This window comes from Natrix helvetica, assembly GCF_964273705.1.
Source record: "Natrix helvetica genome assembly, chromosome: 1".
In the NCBI taxonomy this organism is placed as follows: Eukaryota; Metazoa; Chordata; class Lepidosauria; order Squamata; family Natricidae; genus Natrix; species Natrix helvetica.
In genome coordinates, this window is record NC_138548.1 from 359,134,535 (window position 1) to 359,156,659 (window position 22,125).

Here is a 22,125-nt window from a genome sequence, read left to right on the forward strand (position 1 = left end):
AAGGGAGGGGGCCATATGCATCCGATGGATTATATCAACTACAATGTTTAAAGGGAGGAAAAGGAAAACAAGCTAGCAAACAGGATACATTTGTCTGGGTCAGCTCATTGCAGATAAAAATAATCATTCATGTCAGCAATTCTTACAAGAAAGGAAATAAGGCTTTGTACTTGACCAGACTTTTTGGGGCCTTCAGCCTGGCTGTTAGACCTGAACCAAAGTTTTAGCCTATCTCACTTTCATTGTGTTAACCCCAAAACGAGTGTAATTGAGGTCTCACACTGGAGGGGGCTATGAGACTGATGGGGAAACCCACCTGCTCCCTGCACTCCCTGCTTCTCCCTCTCCCCCTTTGCAATTTGGCATTATTGTACCTTCATTGTTTATCCCATTGTTTCTCTTTATCATTTTAGTCTTCTGACACTTTCATGTCTCCACTTTTACTGTTGCCCCTTGGCAAGATGGATGGCAAATAAATTTAAGAAATCAATGAATGGCACAAAAGGAAGTATGGTCCTATCAAGAGGAGGAGAAGGCTGAGCTGTGAAATGGGGCCCTGCAGAGAGAGGCAATGGGCCTCCAGGAAGCCAGGATCAACTAGTCATTATGGGCCTTGAGGAAGTCAGGATCAACTAGTCATTATGGGATGGAGCTCATAAGTGGAAAAATCAGAAAAAGCGAGAAAAGGGGATGCGAAATGGGTTGATTAAACTAAACCCTTTCCTTCTCTCTTTCCTTCTCTTTTGCTTGTAATGATCCCATAATTTTTGGCATTTCCTATGGGCAGTCCTCACCTTGTGACTAAAATTGGGATTGATATCTTGCTCGTTGAGCAAAGCGGTCATTATGTGAGATGCCACTTGACTGCTTTGCTCAAGAATTGTAATTCTGCGGGTGGTTAAGGGATTTCACTGGTCATTAAATGGGTGGAATGCCAGGTAAGAAGCCTGGATTTGCCAACAGGAGGGGCCCTGTGAATCCTGGTAAAGGCCATGTTTGACTTGAGGGGGTCCTGGAGAGGCTTAGAGATGTTTTGAGACACGTTGCTTGGAAACGGTGTGGAACATGCAGCATGGAAAATGGCGCTAGGTTGCAAAGGCCTCCGGTGTGGGGATTAAGGCTGCATTTCTCAATGGCAGCGGTGACGGGCTGAGGTCCAGGCCTGGAGTCAGTGACCACTGGCGGAAGGCCTCAGGCCTCCACTTAAGGCACTGCCCTGGCTGCCATTTCTGCCGCATTACAGGGCCCAACTGAGGCTTCTGGGGGTGGCAGAAGCATTGCACCCCACTTCAACATCCCCCCATTCATGGATGTCCTGTGCTAGCTCTCCAGAACCTCCTCTACCCCCAAGCATCTCCCCCAGTCTGCTCCAACCCTCCACTTAAGGACCCTGAAGTTCTTGATGACTGCTGTTAGGAGTGTGGGATTTCTGTTGTTGAGCAAAGTGGTTGGGTGACCCCTTCACCTTACAACTTCTTCAACCAAAATTCCAGTCCTGCTTATGGTCATATATCAAAGACTAGCTCTAGTTTAAACCTTTCTTTTCCACTTTGTCCTAGGACAAGAACCAAGGGGGAAAAGATAGAGTCAATGAACAACGGAAGAGTTTGCCTCTTAGAGGTGTGGGGCTCCATCACTAGAGATTTTGTCTAGCGTGTATTGTGGACTCCTGCGCTGGGCAGAGGGTCGGGCTGGAAGACCTTCATGATTCCTTCCAAGGGAAAGCTTTTGTGATTCTCTATATTTCGCAAAAGGAAATCTACTTCTCCGCTTTTTTCCCCTCATCTCACAGTGAGTAAAAGATTGTGACCAAAGATTCCCCTGCAAGGCATCTATCAACAGACAGCAGAAAATCAGCACAAGGCAACAGCCAAGAGGAAGGATGGAGGGGGGGAAACTCCTGGATCCCCCATTAGACACGAGAAGCACTCCAAAAAACCACACGAAACCTCATGAATGCTCAGAGTGTGGGAAATCCTTTGCTCGCAGGTCCCTCCTTTTGACCCATAGGAAGGTCCATGTGGGAAGTGGATCCAGTCAAGGTTTGGAGGGTGAGAAATCCAACTCTGGGAAAAACTCCAAAGATCTCAGGAGCCCCCCAAAACTAAAACCCTATAAATGTGAGGAATGTGACGTATGCTTTGGACGAAGGTCACACCTTCTTAGACATCAGAGAATCCACACTGGAGAGAAACCTTATCAATGTCTGGAATGTGGGATTTTTTTCCGTGAAAAACTCACTCTCAGAAACCACGAGAGGATTCACACGGGGGAGAAGCCTTACAAGTGTTGGGAATGTGGGAAGAGCTTTTCTCAGAAAGCACATCTTTGGTACCACGAGAAGACTCATGCAGGAATCAAACCTTACAAATGCTTTGAGTGTGGAAAATGTTTCACCCAGGGTTCAACTCTTCGGAGTCATTGGAAAACACACACAGGGGAGAAAAATGAAAAGTGTCTGGAATGTGAGTGTGGGAAGTATTTTACCTTGAAATCAACTTTGGTGCAACATCAGAGAATTCACACTTGCGGAAGACCCTATGAATGTCCAGAATGTGAGAAACGATTTGCAAATTCTTCTGAACTTCGGAAACACCAGAAGAGGCACAAAGAGAAGAAACCCTATGAATGTGGGGAGTGTGGGAAAAGTTTTGTTACACGAGCAGAGTTTCAGGTTCATGAGAGAAGCCACACAGGGGAGAAGCTGTACAACTGTGGGGAGTGTGGGAAATCCTTTATCCAAAAACAACACCTTGCAAGGCATCAGAGGGTCCACACAGGAGAGAAGCCATACAGATGCTTAGAATGTGGAAAATCTTTTACTCAATGTGCAAACCTTTGGATACATCATAGAACGCACACTGGGGAGAAGCCATATCAGTGCAACGACTGTGGAAGATTTTATAGTACCTCATCAGCCCTTAGACGTCATATGAAAACTCACACAGGGGAAAAAGACTACAAATGTTTGGACTGTGGGAAAGCATTTACTCGGTCATCTTTCCTTAGAAATCACATCCGAATCCATACAGGAGAGAAGCCCCATAAATGCTCAGAGTGCGATAAACGTTTTTCTCAGAAACGTACTCTTTTGAAGCATCAGCGAATCCACACTGGAGAAAATCCCTATAAATGTCTGGAATGTGGGAAATGCTTTGCCCAACCTTCAGCGCTTGGAACAAACACCCAAAATCACACAGGGGAGCAGCCTCCCAAGTGTCCAGAGTGTAAGAATCCTTTTCACAGCAAATCAAAGCTAAAAATACATCAGAAAGTCCATAGCAGATAAATCTCTTCAGCTGTGAAGAATGTTGGGAACACTTTTTTTCAACAGTCACACCTTAACGTTTACTAGGAACTTCACACAAGGTCAGAAGGGAAAATCTACAACTTTTTGGTGTAGGGAAATGTTTTTCCTAGTTAAGCAACCTCAAATCCCATTAGAGAGTACACAATGAGGCAAGAAGGCATAGGTATGGGGAGTGTGAGGCTGTTTGGCTCAAAAAGCAGCATTAGACACTTACCAGAGTGATTACACAAAAGAGTTATCAGTCTGTGAGTATATATAATGTTTTGCAGAGTACAGGTAATTCTCAACTTACGACCACAAGTGGAAATGGATTTCTGGTTGTAAGTTGTTAATAGTCATAAATCAAGACACCCAGGTATTATTTTTATCTTTTACTAGACCTTTGTTGATCAATGAAGAGAACTGGAGATTTGGAGAGGAGAAAATGGGGTGAGGATTAGGGTTAGGGTTAACCCTTTTTACTATATTTTGGGGAAGGTTATTTTCCTTTCATCACCTTGTCTTTGTCATTTGTACAGACACATACATGCTGTACATTCCCACAGTCATACATGTTGGAAGTCAAGGACTACATTATATGAAGCACCTAACGAATGACTTCCTTGTCCCTGCTTTCCCCAATGCATTCGTTAAATGAATGTGTGGGTCGTTGGTTAGAGCCTGGGGCGTCTCAGTCAGAAACTGAGGGAGGCCTGGAAAAATTGAGAAAAAGACAGGGGGTGGTGGTGGTTTCAATTCCCCCCACCCCAAGGCTTTGGAAAAATGAGAAATCCTCTTTCTCCCCCACCCAATTTTTCTGGTTTTTTTTCCAGGCCTGAATATGATAGGATAGAGTAGGGTAGGGTAGGATAGGATAGGACAGAACAGAACAACAGAGTTGGAAGGGACCTTGGAGGTCTTCTAGTCCAACCCCCTGCTTAGGCAGGAAACCCTAAACCACTTCAGACAAATGGCTATCCAACATCATCTTAAAAACTTCCAGTGTTGGAGCATTCACAACTTCTGGAGGCAAATTCTGTTCCACTGATTAATTGTTCTAACTGTCAGGAAATTTCTCCTCAGTTCTAAGTTGCTTCTCTCCTTGATTAGTTTCCACCCATTGCTTCTTGTTCTACGCTCAGGTGCCTTGGAGGATAGTTTGACTCCCTCTTCTTTGCGGCAACCCCTGACATATTGGAACACTGCTATCACGTCTCCCCTAGTCCTTCTTTCTATTAAACTAGACATACCCGGTTCCTGCAACCGTTCCTCATACGTTTTAGTCTCCAGTCCCCTCATCATCTTTGTTGCTCTTCTCTGCACCCTTTCTAGAGTCAACAATATGTCAGCGTAATGAGTAATGCACCCATTACTGGTTACATTTCTAACATCTGGCAGACAATTTTTAAAACATTTTTTAAACATTTTTGCTAATGTCGCTGGTCGAAGTGCCACCTATAAAACATTTTATATAGGTTTCCCCTATAAGCAGCTGCCATACTTTCTTAACTATTTGTAGATCGAATTTCTTTGTCAATTCACCTGTTTTTCTGCAAGATTTTTAGCTAAGATGTTAGTTTTGTCTTTGTTTCTTTTCAGTCCTGCAACTTTCCCATACTCTTCTCTTTTTCCCATTAACTTGGGGCCCCCGTTTCCAATGGTTCTTCTAAAATAAATACTGAATCATCTGCCAATGAAAAGAAAAAGAAAACTTGCTTTGAGGACTCAGCCAGTTTATCTATTTCCCCCCTTCCTTCCCCCTCTCAGGGCTTGTGGCAGCTCTGAGACAGCCAAAGATGGCTTCAGCCAGGTTCCCTTCAGAGTGGACACAATGCAATGCTCAATCCCTTCTCCTTTTCCCAGCGTCCTCCGTAAGCTTCCGCAGGGGAGCAAGCAGGTTTCCTGGATGCCTGAAGAAACACGTCCTTCTCGACTCCTGGGCGTTTCTAGTAGAGTCAGCATTATATGTGTGACAATATTGTGCAATATTTAATTTACTGTGAATTGTAAATGGATGCCACAATGTGTTTCGTGCGACCCAACATTCAGTTATTGTGAGGTAGTCCTGTGTACAGTTCTCTTTTTAAACTTAAATAAATAAATCTAGTCCCAAACAATTCCGTTTATCTAATCTGGGAGAACCAATCTTGCCTGGTGGTTAGGGCCCTGGGCTAGAAAGCTGAAGGCTGAATTCAAGTCCCTCCTGGGCCTTGGCCTCCTGGGTGACCTGGGACCAGTCACTCTCTCGGCCTAACCCACCTCACAGGGTTGTTGTGGGGAAAATAGGGGGAGGAACGTCTGTGAGATATCTTCATTGTTGTGAGTCATTGGTAAAACTAATGGGTGTGCCAGGCCTGCAGGCGGTTCCTTTTGGGATCTTTGGCCTGCCACACTAATATTCTATTCTACTATGCCGTTTCATTAGTGGGGAATTGGGAGGAGGAATAGTAAGGAGTAGAATGCTATGTAGCCAAAATAAAATTCCTTTTGTAGAAGCCCAAGGTCATCCTTTGTGTCTACACCGCTGCACCTGACCGGAACTGGATGGGTGGAAGCTGCCAGCGTGGCAGTGGAAGATTGGACCGTGTGATGGAGTTGTGGGTGTGGGGGCAAGATCATGAACTTTCAACTGGGCGGGGAAAACCGGGAAGCTTTCAGATTCGGGTTTTCCCAGATGTGCCAACATGACTCTCTTAATAAATTGGAAGTTTGAGCAATGCTTTGCCTTGGACTCTGATTTAATTTTGGATGTTATTTGGAACCCTGACAGAGTGGGGGGTGTAAATAAATAAATAAAATTTAAAAATGCTACTGAGCAAAGGCCTAGCAGAGTTTCCAGGCCTCTTTCCCCTGCCAGCTGCTGAGCTGCCATATTTGTATTGCCCCTATGGGAACAAGCATGAGATCTGGGCTGCTTCCTCAAACTCTCTTCTTTTTGCTGTCCTGGGGGCTGTGGGGATTTGGAAACGACCCACCCAAAGAATCTGAGACTCTCCAGAAGACCCACCTAGGCTCTTAAGAGACCCCCACCCAATTTAAATTCTCATGATGAGGGAGGGGGCATCATGTAACCTCTGCACCAGGGGCCATTGCAGATCACTGTAAGAAGGGATGCTATTCAAATTAAAATTAAATTACATTTTCCTGGGAGGAAAATTAAAGATTAATTATCTAGATAGGGGGAATTTATAGGACGGGGAGGCCATTAGACTCCCAGCACCATCCACGTTTGATTTTGGGGGGGATCCTGGAAAAGCTTTGAGATGCTTTGGTCAACACAGCTTGCAGAGTGGTGCAGGACTGCAAAGGCCACCGGTCTGGAGATTAAAGCTACATTAATCTGGCATTGGTGACCCTGGGGTGAAGTCCAGGCCTGGGGACAGTGGCAGCTGGCTGAAACTGCCGAAGGCCCCATCCCCTGTGGGAAATATTTTTCTGGACTGTCTACCTGGGTCTGGAGGTAAAAATGCCCTCCAGAAAAACTCCAGGGGCTGAGATGGCCAGACCCTCTTTCCAGGTGACAAACCACATCAGAGCTTGGAGTGTGGAAAATCTGTTGCTTGAAATGAGACAGTTGTTGTCCTGCATTTGTGAGTCCCCTCAGAGGGAGCCCCTAGAAATCTTTCTGGCATAGAAAAGGGTTTATCCTGAAATCTTTCCCCAAAAAACACAAAAGCGGGTCAAAATTGCGATAAAGAAAAATCCTCCCTGGCCTGAGTGTTATTAAATGAAGCTTCTCATCTCTTTAATTTAGATTACATTTAAATCCCTTTATGGATATTCTTGTTAAGTCTCTTACTGCGATATTTCATTATTATCCATAGATCTTGTGACATTAAATATTTTTCTTGCCTATTTCTATCGATCTGGAAGCAATTACCTTATATTCCATAGAGATATCACTTCAAATACTCTACATTTAATGTGATGTTTTTGTAGCTTCAGTAAAGGAGACTCACTTTATCTCATCGCTTTCCTTTAATGGTGGTTATTTCTCTCCTTCTCCTCCGTCCTCCATGAAATGGCACCTCCTCCCCAGCCCTACGAAGCACAATGTTTTCCTGGCTGTTTTGCTTGGGAAGTGGTCTCTTCCCTCTTGGTCCCATAGAAATGTTCCTTTGTGACATAGTTGTTGATGTGCTCAGGATCTGGGATCTGCCATTGACTCCTATTGGCTACTTCAGTGGGGCCCTCTGGCATCTTCCCGCCCCCTGTGAGCCCCTTGATCCGGACACCTGGTTCCCCAGAGGCGCCTGGTACCCGGATGCTCCTCAGGTCTGGTGGAGGCTCTTTCTCCTTATGGATTTCAGGCTCCTTGGGAAGAAGGTCCAGTCCTGGGAGACACGGAAGGTCAACTGAACGTAGGGAAAAGAGCCCAGTGTGCCTGTTTCACACTGCTAATTCCTACACAGAAACACAAACACACACACACACACACCATCTCCATCTGCCAGCCTTCAGCTCCTCCTGCCCACAAAAGGGGTTTCATTATTTGTGGCCCCTCCTGTGTGGGATTCTCTGTCCTTCCTTCCCTTCTCAGCTCAAGTGGGAGAGGCTGAGTTTGGGTCGGTCCCCCTTTCAGCCCAGAGGTCATCAGGCACAGCTGGAGGGCAGAGGCAGCCATGGGGGCTCACCACAGGCAGACATCAACCGTTTCACAGTTACGATGGGCCCCACCCACAAAAGCTATTCATGAACTGGATCCATAATGTGCAGAGACCAATTTAAGATTGAAAGTTCAGGACCACCTGTAGTTATTTACTTATATTTATTATCGAATATGGAAACCACCCACCTCACAAATTAGCTGTCATAAAGGGCTGATAAACCTTGGGGCATTTGCAAAAGGGGATTGTTGTATAAAGGCAAGAAATTGGACTCTTTGTCCATAGTTGTCTTGTAAAACACAACTCTGAAAAGGGACTCACAACTCTAAAGCCAAAATCTAGAAAACCAAAACAATCAGGTACTTGAGACACACCCACAAACACAACCAAACTAATTCTCCAGTCCCAGCCTTCCTCTGTCCCAGATATTGGGGAGGGAAACAGCCCCCTAAAGCTTTCCAGAAGGTTGGGGGGGCCTGCAGCATCCCCCCCCCCAGGAAAGGGTCTCTCCCAGGACAGGGGCTGCTACAGAAAAGTCACACTTGCTGGGTCCCGCTGGATGGCAAATCGTAAAGGTGAAGATCTGGGTTAATTCTCCATTTCATAATGGTTTGTCTCCCCTTCTGCAGCTGCTTGTTGCAAGTGAGCAAGGGCCCTGCCAGCCACACTCACCTCAAACAACTCCTGGCCTTGATCCTGGATTTGAATTCTTACATGTCTCCTTGAACAGGGAAAAGTTTTTCATAAACAAACTCCTCAAACACGTATATTTCTACAAGGACACTGATGCAAACATTAATATTTGTTTTTGACAGTTAGTATTAATTCATAATTCATAATAATAATAATAATAATAATAATAATAATAATAATAATAATAATAATAATAATAATAATAATAATAATAATAATAATAATAATAATAATAATAATAATAATAATTTATTTGTTAGCCGCACCCTCTCCCGAAGGACTCGGGGCGGCGTACAATAAAAAACACATAAAATACAAATATAGACAGTACATACACAAAAATATAGACGTATACGTGGAGGAGGTAGACAGATAAACCAAGCTCCATTGGTTTTTTTTGTTGGTAACTTTATCCTGCCTAATTCTAAACAAACTGCAAAATGCTACATTTGTTCAATTCTTAAATAAATACTAAATATGTGAGGCTGAGCTTTAAATTGACCGATAGAGATCATGCAGGCTTAGTTCAGGGGGTGCTCATCAGCTGTCAAAGTCAAAAGTTAACTCATTCACTCATTTCTGCCCTTTAGAGAGCATGACCACCAAGCCACGCCCACCCAGTCACATGACCGCAACGCCGCCACCACCACAAAAGAAGCCACGCCCACAGAACCGATAGTAAACACTTTTGAATACCACCACTGGTCCACACACTCACACACAGTGAACATCACACACTCCGCTGGAGGGAAGTTCCCCAAGGATTGGCTCTCTGAAAGCTCGGAAGACGAAACCTCTGATGATCCTGGTGACTGACCCAGATTGGATCCTGCAACTTCATCCTAGCACATGCCTTCAATTGATTTTTATCTTTATTTCACAAAACGGCAATTGAGTGAAAGTTTTTGCCTTGACTTTTGTGTTTCCTATAGCCAGTCCTCGAGTTACGACTACAACTGGGCTGCAAACTCATTTCTTGAGCAAAGTGGTCATTACTTGAGACATCACATAACCACTTTGCTCAAGAACTGCAATTCCTCCCTCACTGTTGCAGTTGTTATTAGCAATAGCACTTCGACTTAGATACGTAGTGATTTACAGCACTCTCTGAGCACTTTACAAATGTCGGCATCTGGCCCTCAACAATTTTGTGATATTCCTTGTTTTTCGAAAGGAAATAATGTTCTCATCTTTTTTGTTCCACCAGCAGGAAAACAGCTGTGACCAAAGATTTACCTGCAAGGCAACTATCAACAGATAGTAGAAATTAAGCCCAAGGCAGCAAGCACCAGAAAGCATGGAGGGTGGAAATCTCTTGGATCCCCCATCAGATACGAGAAGCACTTCAAGGACGAAAAACTCCAAAGATCTCAGGAGCCCCCCAAGACTAAAACCCTATAAATGTGAGGAATGTGACTCATGCTTTGGACAAAAGTCAAAGCTTCTTAGACATCAGAAAATCCACACTGGAGAGAAACCTTATCAGTGTCTGGAATGTGGGAAATTTTTCCGTGAAAAATCCACTCTCAGAGACCACGAGAGAATCCACACGGGGGAGAAACCTTACAAGTGTTGGGAATGTGGGAAGAGCTTTTCTGAGAACGCACATCTTTGGTCCCATGAGAAGATCCATGCAGGAATAAAGTCTTACAAATGTTTTGAGTGTGGCATATGTTTCACCCAGAGTTTCACTCTTCGGAGTCATTGGAAAACACACACAGGGGAGAAAAACGAAAAGTGTCTCGAATGTGGGAAATGTTTTGCCCAACGTTCAGCCCTTCGGAGTCATGTGAAAACACACAGAAGGGAGAAAAAGGAAAAGTGCCTCGAATGTGGGAAATATTTTATCTCAAAATTAACTCTGGTGCGACATCAGAAACATCACACAGGAGAGAGACCCTATGAATGCCCAGAATGTGAGAAACGATTTGTGGATTCTCATGAACTTCAGACACACCAGAAGAGGCACCAAGGGGACCTACCCCATAAATGTGGGGAGTGTGGGAAAAGTTTTATTTCACCAGCTCAATTTCGGATTCATCAGAGAATCCACACCGGGGAGAAACCCTACAAATGTGGGGAGTGTGGGAAATGCTTCTCCCAAAAACAACACCTGGGAAGCCATCAGAGGGTCCACACAGGAGAGAAGCCATACAGATGCATAGAATGTGGAAAATGCTTTGGAAACAAGCAAGGACTTTGGAACCATCACAAAACCCACACAGGGGAGAAGCCACATCAATGCAACGAATGTGGAAGATTTTATCGTACCTCATCAGCCCTTAGAAGTCATGTGAAAGTTCACACAGGGGAAAAAAACTACAAATGTTTAGACTGTGGGAGAACATTTGCTCATTCATCTCACTTAATAAGTCACAGCCGAATCCATACAGGAGAGAAGCCCCATAAATGCTCAGAATGTGATAAAAGTTTTTGACGGAAAGATTCTCTTGTGATGCATCAGCGAATCCACACTGGAGAGAAACCGTATAAATGTCTGGAATGCGGGAAATGTTTTGCCCAACCTTCAGCCCTTCGCATCCACACCCGATGTCACACAGGAGGGTAGCCACAAAAGTGTGCAGAGTGTGAGAAACCTTTTCATAGTAAATCAAAGCTGAAAAAGCACCAGAAAATCCATAGCAGAGATAAATCTGTTTAGTTGGGAATGCTGGAAACACTTTATTCCAACCCATCCTAATGTTTACCAGGAACTTCACACAGTGACAGAAGGGAAATCCTACAATTATTTGGTGTGACTAAATGGTTTTCCTACTGAAGCAAAGGAACCGCAGAGAGTTCACAGTGAGGCAAAAGGGTGTAAATGTTGGGAGTGTGAGAATATTTTTCTTGCAAAGCGGAATTAGTAAGTTACCGGAGTGATTACACAAGAGTCATAAGTATGTGGGGAGTAGATTTAATGTTTTTCAGAGTACAGGATGTCCTTGACTTATGACCACAAGTTGGAATGGATTTCTGTTCATAAGTGCTATAGTCATAAGTCAAGAAACCAGGTTTTTCTGTTAATTTTTACTAGGCTTTGTTGATCAATGGGGAGAACTGAAAATTTAGAGAGGGGAAAATGGGGTGGAATGAATCTGGTGGTTTATTTAGTGATAAAAGTTTTGATGTTGAATCTGCTGGCTGAGGATGAAGAGGGAAAGTTTTCTTTTTCCTATTATCTTTTTTTGGAGGGATTCTTTTTTCTTTTTCGTATATTCACACACAAATATTTGCATTAACTTTCTTTCGGGGCATATAATCCTTAATAAAAGTATCGGTCAAAATCATGGCTCCTCAAACTACGGCCCACGGGCCACATGCGGCCCACTGAAGCCATTAATATGGCCCACGCAGGACCACGAGGTGGCCCCACCCATACCGCCTCACCTACCCTTCGCCTGAGTGCAGGATTTACCTTCGGAAGCCCCATGGGCTGGAACTGAAATGTTTGGTCTGTAGAATCCTTCTGGAGGTTGGTGGGGGTGAAAAAAGGGTCACACAGACGCCCTAGGAGGCCAAAAAATGGGCAAAAAGAGCCTGTTTTGGGGCAAAAAACGAGCCGTTTTTGCCTGTCTTTGGCCTGCAGAATGTTCTGGATGTGGTGGGTGAAAACGGGAGTCACAGACGCCCCAGAAAGCAAAAAAACGGGCAAAAATGGCTCATTTTTCACCTCCCCCACCTGCAGAAGAGAGAAAGACAGAGAGAGAGAGAAAGAGGGGAAAGAGAGAAAGAGAGAGGGAGAGAAAGAAAGGGAGAAAGTGAGAGAAGAGAGAGAGAAAGAGAGAGAAAGAAAGGGAGGGGAGAGAGAAATAGAAAGAGACAGAGGGAGACAGACAGAAAGAGGGAGAGAGGAAGAGAGGGAGCGAGGCAGGGGGAGAGAGATTTCTCAAGCTCCTTGGGGCTGAGATTGCTGCAAAACTCTGTCTCCTGAAGTGGACCACTAGACTGCTAAGCAACTGAAAAAACGATCTAGTAAAAAGAAAAGTCAAGCAAAAGAGCAACCTGCAAACAAATCAAATAAAACACCCCCAGGAGGAAAAGAAATTAAAGTTTGTGCATTCTTTAATGGATTATTAAATTAGCCACGCCCACTGAGAGAAAGAAAGTTTATTTGTGTAAAAAGCAAGAACCAACAAGTTGATTAAATAATAATAATATATAATAAAATAACAAATAATAAAATAATAATAATAATAATAAAAGAACCTGACACACTCCATTTTACACTCTAGCTAAGTACTAAAATGCAAAAAACAGCATAATGACTTCTGTAACACATTCAGTTAATACCATATATAGAACAAACCTTTAAGGGATTTCCAGAACGGGAAGTTTGACTGAGAGAAATTGGATGGGTCAACTCAGAAAGTGCAGACGTCAGTCTCAGTCTCAAGAGGCTGACGTAAGTAGATTGATTATTCTGTTATGATTCTATTTTCTATGATCTCCATGTAACAGGGACTGAAATAATGGGGACTTTCCGTTCCAAGGGAATGTTTACGGGAACCTGGTTGAATAGTAGCCAAATGCCATTATATAACACGTATTGCGTAACACGCCTTTATGTAGGAGACATTTACGGAAATGACCTGTACCCTAAAAACTGGCTTTTAAACGTCGTATCTGGACCCATCAGGCATTCTCTTTCTATCTTTCATGATTGAGAATCCTTTTGCAAAAGCTTATCTTAAATACATGCCTTTTGTTCTTCGTGGTCTCCTAGTTTTTCTATTCTGTAATCAAATAGATATTGATTTTTCTCACACCCACCCGGTCACATGACCATCTGGCCACGTTCACCCAACTGGTCCCCCCCCCCAACAGTTTGAGGGACTGTGAATTGGCCCCGTTTAAAAAGTTTTTTTTAATGGACATCTCCTCCTGATGGGCTTCTCCTTTGAGACACAAGACAGATCCTTCCTTTCTCCCCCTACCAGTCAGTCAGAACTGAAGAAGCTTCTTGGATGAGAAGTAAAACGTTTTCAAGGGAAAGAAATACCCAAGAAAGTCCAGTTTGCCTTTGGGGTGGGAGGAGGAAATGCACCTGCCAGAGTTTTATTACTTGTGGCCCCTCCTGTGTGGGATTCTCTGTCCTTCCTTCCCTTCTCAGCTCAAGTGGGAGAGGCTGAGTTTGGGTCGGTTCCCCCTTTCAGCCCAGAGCTCATCAGGCACAGCTGGAGGGCAGAGGCAGCCATGGGGGCTCACCACTGGCAGACATCAACCTGAGACCCTTTGAAGGTACAAGAGAGCCCCCCCCCTCACAAAAGGTACTTTATGACGGAGGTCCATGATGGGCAGAGGACCATAAGTTCAGGGTCACCTGTAACATTGATTTTTATTTATTACCTAATTTAGAAACCACCAATATCACCCAGCAGAGTGAATGATTTGCCTTGTTGGGAAGACATCCGTTTCATTCTATGGCCGCCACTCTTGTGAAACACAGCAGAGTGGGTGGGGGCTCACAACGAAAATAAAACCAACATCAAGAGAAGCAAAAAAACCTGAAACACAGACGTCGCAGTCTCTAATCCTGCATTACTAGCCTTACTCTGTCCTAGAAACTGCGGGCAGAACAGCCCCTACAGCCGTGATGGCGAACCTATGGCACCCATGTCATAGGTACCACGTAGAGCCATCTCTGCGGGCACACAAGCTGTTACCCTAGGTCAGCTCCAGCGTGCATGCGTGCACTGGCCAGCTGATTTTTGGCCTTCAAAGGGCCTCCAGAGGGCCAGGGGTGGCCGTTTTCGCCCTCCCCAAGCTCCAGGAAAGCCTCCGGGAGAAAAGTGGGTCTACCAGGCCTAACTACAGGCCGTTGCCCAGAAGAGGCTTCAGTGAGGCCTGTTAGGCCCAAAACGGGGGGAGGGGTGTCATGCACGCATTAATGGGGGTGGCTATGTATGGGGGGGCACGGGGGGGGCATTAAATTATGGGTATGGGCATGCACGCTTTCGACACCCGAGGCCAAAAAGATTAGCCATCACAGCCGTGCATCTTTCCCGGAAGGCCAGAAGGGTGGGAGGCCTGCAGGATCCCCCGGGAAAGGGTCTTCCCAGGGCAGGGCAGGGCCTTCTACAGAAAAGTCCCACTTCCGGGGTCCCACTTCCTGGCAGATTGTAACCATCACAATCTGGGTTAATTGTAACTTTTATAGTGGTTTGTCTCCTGTTCTTCAGCGGCTTCTTGCAAAAGTGAGCAACTTATTTGTAAAAATAATAAAGGCGGATATAAATAATATATATATATATAAAATAAAACCATTCCCATTTTGCAAGGACTGAGCAGTATTTTCAGGCTTCTTTCCCTGTTGTTGCCTCCATGGGAAGAAGCTTGAGAGCTGGGCTGCTCCCCCAAACTCTCCTCTGTCCTGCCCCCCCCAAGGGTTCTGGTGATTGGCAGCTGACACACCCAAGCATGTGAGTCTCTGCAGAAACCCCCTCCTCGCTCAGAGACCCCCCCTATTTAAGTTCTCAGGGTGGAGGGTGATCCCGTAACCTCTGCCCCAGCGGCTGTTGCAGATGACTGTGAGATGCGACGGTCACTGAATGAAAAGCCCCTGGGGGGGGGAAATGAAAGCTTTCTTATCCACTTAGGAGGAAACAGCCATCAAGTCTTTCGGCAGGCAGGAAAAAGTCAACTCTGTGTTGCTGCTGGAAGTTACTGGGACTTTGAGCGGAGTTCCTGAAAAGGAAAAAATGGGGGGGAAAGTGTTTGGGCTCATTAAAACAACACACACACACACCGAAGGAGGAGAGGCAGCCCCTCTTCCAGCGTGCAGAACGGGAAACTCTGTCCATGGTCAGAGGAACGCTGGACACGGACACCCACGGGAGGATCAGAGGAAGCTTCGGAGCACGTGGTCCTGGCTGGGAGGGGAGATTGGGGGTGAAAGGCGGAGGGGGAAAAGGGAGGCGGCGGCTAAGGGGCGGGGCTAAGGGGCGGGGGCGGAGCCCGAGAGAAGAAGCCCCCCCCTCCCTCTGGCTGGATCCCCGCTTCCTTTCGCCTCTTCCTCGGAGGATCGGCGCTGGGTCCCCCGGGAGACGCTCCTGGATCCCGCTCAAAACAGGTGGGGCTGCTCTCTCTCTCTCTCTCTCTCTCTGGCCTCCATGCCGCCCCTCCAGCCTGGGGATCTTCCCCCCGAAGGGAGCTGCGGATCCCGCTCTTCGGCTCGGTGAGATCCGGGCTCTGGCGTTGCCTGCAGGGAGCGGATCCCTCCACGGGGCCAAAGGGGGCTCCGTCCCACGGCTGGATCTTCCCCCTCCTCGCCCTGCCAAGGCTCCAGGGGGGGGGGGAGGAGTACCTGGTGGATCCGAGAAGGAGCTTTCGGGTCGGTTCCTTCAGAAGGTCTCTCCGTGATCCGTCAGAGCGCGATGTCCCCGCGCGTGCAGTTGGAACAATGGAGCTTTAAAACATTTGTTTAGATTTATAATGTGCTCTTAACGCAGACCGACCTCATTGCAATGGTGGTGGGGGGGGGGGAGTTTGGGGGAAAGAAAAAAGGCTTTGAATTAATTGAACGGAGTTCATGTTGTCTTAACCCCCAAGAGATCCTTTTTCTTTGAGCTCCACCTAAAAGGCCGACAATGAAATCCTTTCTTCTAAGGCTAATCTTTACTTTCCTTCTGCTTTTAAGAACATGGGTGGAATTTCTAAGCTTTGCAGTTTCCTTCTTTTGCCCAGAAGAGGCTAGGATGGGGCTAGGATGCGGCAGCCCCTCCTGGGGGGATGTTTTGGAACCCACCAATTCTATGGAAGTTTTTTTTAAAAAAAAGTTTTATTGCTTTTTACAAATATTTTGGGGAAAAGGGTACATAAGTATGGAGAAAAATTTTGACAGCTACATCATACGGAAAGTGATGTTTCCCCGGGGTCTTACATCTCTCTCTTATTTTATATATATATCAAAATATTATTACATATATATTAGCAGTTTAGGTTTACCTCAAATTCTTTAACATCTTCAATCATACTTTATATCACTTCTAACCTTGTATTAACAATTGCAATGTATTTTTAATTCATTTCTGTGACCTAAGTCTCATTGCTGCCTCCTCTCCCCTGTCTGTTGGCTGAGCCATGGCTCCTCCCCCTTTCATATCTTGTGCACTGTCTCCTGTTCCGTCTAGAAGAGTCTTGTGTTTTTCCATGAAGGCTTCTGCCTCCACCACTGTATTAATTCTCACTCTACCACCCTCCCAGAAAATCAACAAGCCTTCTGGAACTAGCCATCTAAACCAGATATTTTCTTCATACAGTTTTTTAGTTAAAAAGAAGAATTTCTTCCTCTTATCTCTTATTCTTTTTGGTATCTGTTTTAAAATGGTTATTTCTTTATCCTTATGTCTTAAAGGTTCCCCCCCTTTGAACCCCTAGAATCTCATCTCTTGTAGTCTTTCTAAAAAATTTAACATGAACTTCCCTTGGAACATTGTATGTTCTAGCATATTCTGAATTAATTCTATATATCAAATCAATAGCCCACCCTAGCCGTTGTTTATCTCTTTTAATATAATCTGCTAGCATTGTTATCATAGTCTCCCTTAAACCTTCACCCTCCGTTTCAGGTATATTTTGAAATCTAAGAAAGAAAGACATCCTTTCAAATTCCATTTTTTCTATGGAAGTTTTGAGGCTGCTCTTGGGAGCAGCTCCTAGGAGAAGCTGATGGCCAGAAGGCTCACTTAAATAACTCTCTATTTTTTGGAAACGCCTACCTGGGATCTTTGTGCCCTTTAACTTCCAAAGAGAGCCTCCCTTTTCACACATGCTCTTTTGCCCATCTGATCTCTCTCTTCTTCCATTGAGTCTTCCTACTCACAACTATGCAGTGGTCCCGGTTGGACCTCTCCATTTTGGCTCATCAAGATCTCCTTGAATCATGATTCTCCCTCTTTTATTTCTACCATTAACAAATAATTCCACCTTCTGCTGCCTCTTCCAGGTCATGTAGAGATTCTGTGCAGAATTACTGTCAAAAGCATCTGAGCCTTCTTCATTTCTCCTTGCAGGGGACCAGTGAGGATCTGGCCGTGAACCCCACAGAGGAGAAAGGGGAGTTCTTGGATCAGGTTCCACCAACCTTTGTCTGGGACTCCATTCTTGAAAATTTGGAAATCGTGGCCTGGATGGAGAAGCAGCTTCCTGCACAAAGGGCCAATCGACTAAGGAGAAATCAAACCGGTCAGTGGTGAGAGTCATCCCTGGCCTTGGCTCAGAGGGCTAACAAGTGACCTCTTGGTTGTAACTTTAAAGGTGAGTAAACAAATCTTGGCTAAATCTTGCTCTGGAGAATAAGCCTGTTAATTATTTTAATCTTAATTTGACAAGAGAGTGATGCAGTGAATTGGATTTAGCTGCCAAAGTGCTGAGTGAGGGCGTAATTTCTTTAAGAAGTAGGAAGAGAGTCAGCTGAGTGTTACGTAGGAATGACTGCTGTATTAGTTATAATCATATAAGGGCATAATTGCTGTATATGTAATCCGATTGCTTGCCTTTTGTACCACCCCAATTCCCTGCCCAATAAAAGGGACGTTCAGAGTCAGATCTGGGCGCTCCCATCCCAAGAAAACTCCTGTGTGTGTCTTCTCTGATTCGGCCCGTTTCATGGGAGGCCCGCCAGATGCATCCTGCAACTGGTGACCCCCACGTGATAGTTCCCGAGACTATACGTCCCTTGGACCTCCTCTACTCATCACCTGGAAGAGGCCGTGCACACGATTTCGTCCGCCGCAAGACGACAATCCCCTTGTGAGTATGGGAGGAGGGTTAACCAAGCAGCAGGCTGCGCACCTGCAAGAGCTTTGTGAACTAATCAAGGTTTCAATTATTATTTTGAAAAATAATGGAAAATTTTTACCCATCTTATCTAAGAAAGAATTGGTTAGTTTGTTAGAATACATTTGGAAAAACTGCCCTGCCTACCCGGAGAGAGGCTCCTTAAAAACGTCTACATGGCGAAAATTGGGTGCTTACTTCCATGAGACGCCAAGGGCCCCTGGACAAATATTGTCTTCATGGCGGGTAGTTATGGAGTGCCTTTTGATTCACGAAAAAGGCTTGGCAGAGGTATTGACGCCCTCTGCCCTCCCACCCCCCTATTCTGTTGATAGTCCCTGCCCCCCCTGCGCTCCCTTGCCCGATTCCACCGGGCCACCCGCCCATAACGCTATGGGCGCAGTTGCCCTGGCTATGGCTCAAGCTCATAGCCAGGGGCTCCTTGATGCTGAGGAGCTGATTCAATGTTCTGCTTTTCCTGTTATGCTTGTGCCCAGCCCTGCGGGGGCTGGGGCCCCAGTGCCCCTATATGAGCCCCTTCCTCTGAAAACGATTAGAGACCTAAAAGTGGCCGTCTCTATGTACGGCGTTCGATCGCCGTATGTCAAGGGCCTTCTTAATTCTATGGCTGCGTCCTTTGTCATGACTCCCCAGGATTGGAAGGACCTACTGAGAATGCTCCTCACGGGGCCTCAGTATGTTGTATGGGAGTCAGACTTTTCACGGGAGGCTCATAGTGCCGCCCGCATGGCAGGAAATCCCGCCATCACTGGGGACCATGTTGCTGGTGCTGGTGCTTTTGCTTTGGTTACAGCCCAATTACAACTTCCTGCGGCTCTTTTTCCGCTTGTTAGTCTTGCTGCCTTGCGTGCTCTTGATAAAACAGATGAAGCTTCTGGATTGCCTACCGCCTCCTTCTCTAAAATGGACGCCCTTGCTGCCGCCTTGCAGCAGGGCGGTCGCCCGGCTGGAAATTGCTTTAACTGCGGCAAACCGGGACATTTCAAATCCCAATGTAGAGCCCCGGGAGGGGGCGCATCCCGCAAAAACTCTAATTCAGGGGTTAAGCCAAAAACTGTTTGTCCTAAATGTAAAAAGGGGTACCACTGGGCAAAACAATGTCGCTCAAGCCAACAAACCGCCCAGTCGGGAAACTAGAAGCGGGGCCAACACCCAGCCCCATCCAAAAGGCTGTAAGGCCAAAGCCGCCGCCATTTCCTGCTTCATTTCCTCCTTCGCTGGAATTTGTTGCTGGCGTTTCCCTAGATGCGTCATTTCCTAACACGCCTTACTTTATTTCAGCTACACCCTCTGTCGCCCTCTCCCCTCCCACATCCGCTTTACTCTTTCCTCATGATTCACTTCTCTCTTGCGGTGCTTCTTTTCCCCCAACGCTTCTGACGTGCTTAGTGGAACAGCAGGTTGTGCTTCAGATTGTTGCAAACCAACCCTTAATAATTAATAAAGGGGACAAAGTGGCTAAGGTTTTAATTCTCCCCTGTGAGGATAGCCCCCCAACTTTACATGATCAACAATCAAAAATCAATGACGCATTGGCAGTCACAAAAACAATGGAAAGTAATCGCCCTAACATGGAATTCTATATTAAGGGCCGTTGTTTTTCTGGCATTTTAGATACTGGCGCAGATGTTTCTGTGATCCGGACTGCTGAGTGGCCTTCTGATTGGCCTACCGAACAGTCACCTGCAGTCCAAGGCGTCGGTGGAACTCAGGTCGCCCAAATTAGCAAAGATTGGCTGTCGGCAACATCGCCCCAGATCTCTACAACTGCTCATATCAAACCAGTAATACTACCCCTCCACATCAATTTGTGGGGTAGAGATTTGTTGCAACAGTTTGGAGCAAAACTAAGTCTGGACTGAGCATGTCCCCTCCGTCACCACTCCGGCTTTCTTTAAAATCGGAGAGCCCGGTATGGATTGACCAGTGGCCACTCACCTCTGAGAAGGCCTCAGCCTTGTGAAACCTGGTTTCAGAACAATTAGAATTAAACCACATAGAACCCTCGCTAAGTCCTTATAACACCCCAGTTTTTGTGATAAAAAAGAAATCAGGTAAATGGCGTTTTTTACATGACCTTCGTGCGGTCAATGCCATCATCCAGCTGATGGGAGCGCTGCAATGCGGTCTCCCCAACCCAAATGTAATTCCAAAAGATTTTGACCTGATGATTATTGACCTGAAGGATGCTTTCTTTTCCATTCCACTTCATCCGAGAGATATGCAACTGTTTGCCTTTACAGTGCCTGAAATAAACATGTCTCGACCCACTTCTCGCTACCAATGGCGAGTGTTGCCTCAGGGCATGCTAAATAGCTCTACCATGTGTCAATTTTATGTGAATTCCATTTTGCAGCCATATCGCCTTCGGTTTCCCCATTTTTTAGTGTATCATTACATGGATGACATCCTTGTTGCAGCTCCAGGCCCTGAGGGAACAGTAAGAAGTACATTGCCTATTCTCACTACTATGTTAACAGACGGGGGACTCCATATAGCCTCGGACAAAATACAACACAAGCAACCTTTTTTATATCTGGGCCATAAATTGCTATCCTCATACTCTGCTCCTGTTGTCCCTCACATTAAGTTATCACAGAAGACAACCTTGGTGCAGTTGCAGCAATATTTAGGAACAATAAATTGGGTTAGACCTTACCTTGGTATTTCTACCAAGCAGATAGCGCCTCTTTTTTCAGCACTTACACAGGGCAAACATCCATCTGATTTGATAACTCTGAACAAAGCACAATTGGAAATCCTGACGCAAGTCGAGCTGGAATTGCGTAAGCAATGGGTGGATTGCTGTATCCCGGGCGAACCACTTGTTATTGTCCTGCTTAATACTATGGACATCCCAACTGCTATTTTAGCCCAAAATCCGGGACCTCTCCTCATTTTGGAGTGGTTGCACCTCCCACATACTCCACGCAACACCATTAATCAAAAGCCTTTTCAATTCGCTTCCTTGATCACCAAGGCCCGCCTGAGGGCAAAAGCCTTGATGGGCATCGAACCATCAACTTTATATGTTCCATGTTCCCTTGCCACATGGGATGTGATGTACACCAATTCTGAGCAGTTACAGATAGCTCTCACGGAATGGCCAGGCCACATTTCCTGCCATCCGCCTGCTGATCCGAGAATTCAGCTTTTGAAGACTGTTCCAATCCTGTTGAATGATTTATTGCAGCCACTACCAATAAAAAACGCCATCACCCTTTTTGCTGATGGTGGAAAGCAATTTGGAGCTTGTGCCTGGTTCAGAAATGGCCAGTGGCACACAAAAATTGCTCCACCGCAAAAGTCAGCGCAGAGAGCCGAATTGGCTGCCACTATTCTGGCATTTAAACATTTTTCATCAGAATCCTTTAACTTAATTTTGGACAGTTTGTATGTGACACAAATTGTTTCTACTATTTTCCAGTCATACTTGTCACCATCTTTGGATTCTGAATTAACTTCCTTGTTTTCTACACTTCAGGCACTCATTGTTGCAAGGAAGGAACCTTATTTTGTTACGCACATACAAAGTCATCAGCCTTTTCCTGGTCCCCTCCAGGAAGGTAATGACATGGCCGATGCTGCGGCATCTGGTGCTTTACTTTTGACTCTTTCATCTGTCTCTCCTTGGGACAGTCATTCTTATTTCCATCAGAACAAAAAATCACTTATAAAGCAATTTGGTATCACTCAGGCTGAGGCGACTGCAATTTTACAGCAGTGCCCAACCTG

The 22,125-nt window shown here is 45.6% G+C and overlaps 1 protein-coding gene across 3 annotated transcripts; it reads left to right on the forward strand.

Annotated features, from left to right (window-relative positions):
• Positions 1-1,882: 1,882 nt before the first annotated feature.
• On the forward strand, positions 1,883-10,349 carry LOC309398179 (uncharacterized protein; the record flags this gene model as incomplete). Of its 3 annotated transcripts, none has more annotated exons than XR_014176362.1 (2): positions 1,883-3,369; positions 5,783-5,995. XR_014176362.1 is itself a non-coding variant. In XM_081964812.1 (2 exons), the coding sequence occupies 2 exons, from the start codon at positions 1,883-1,885 to the stop codon at positions 9,811-9,813; spliced, it is 1,362 nt and encodes a 453-aa protein (XP_081820938.1). In that variant the 3' UTR covers positions 9,814-10,349. The 3 variants fall into 3 exon arrangements, 2 of the variants coding, with proteins under 2 accessions (XP_081820938.1, XP_081820939.1); XM_081964812.1 differs by lacking the exon at positions 5,783-5,995 and adding an exon at positions 9,797-10,349 and having other exon boundaries at positions 1,883-3,227; XM_081964813.1 differs by lacking the exon at positions 5,783-5,995 and adding an exon at positions 9,800-10,349 and having other exon boundaries at positions 1,883-3,227.
• Between the last annotated feature and the right edge of the window lie 11,776 nt (positions 10,350-22,125).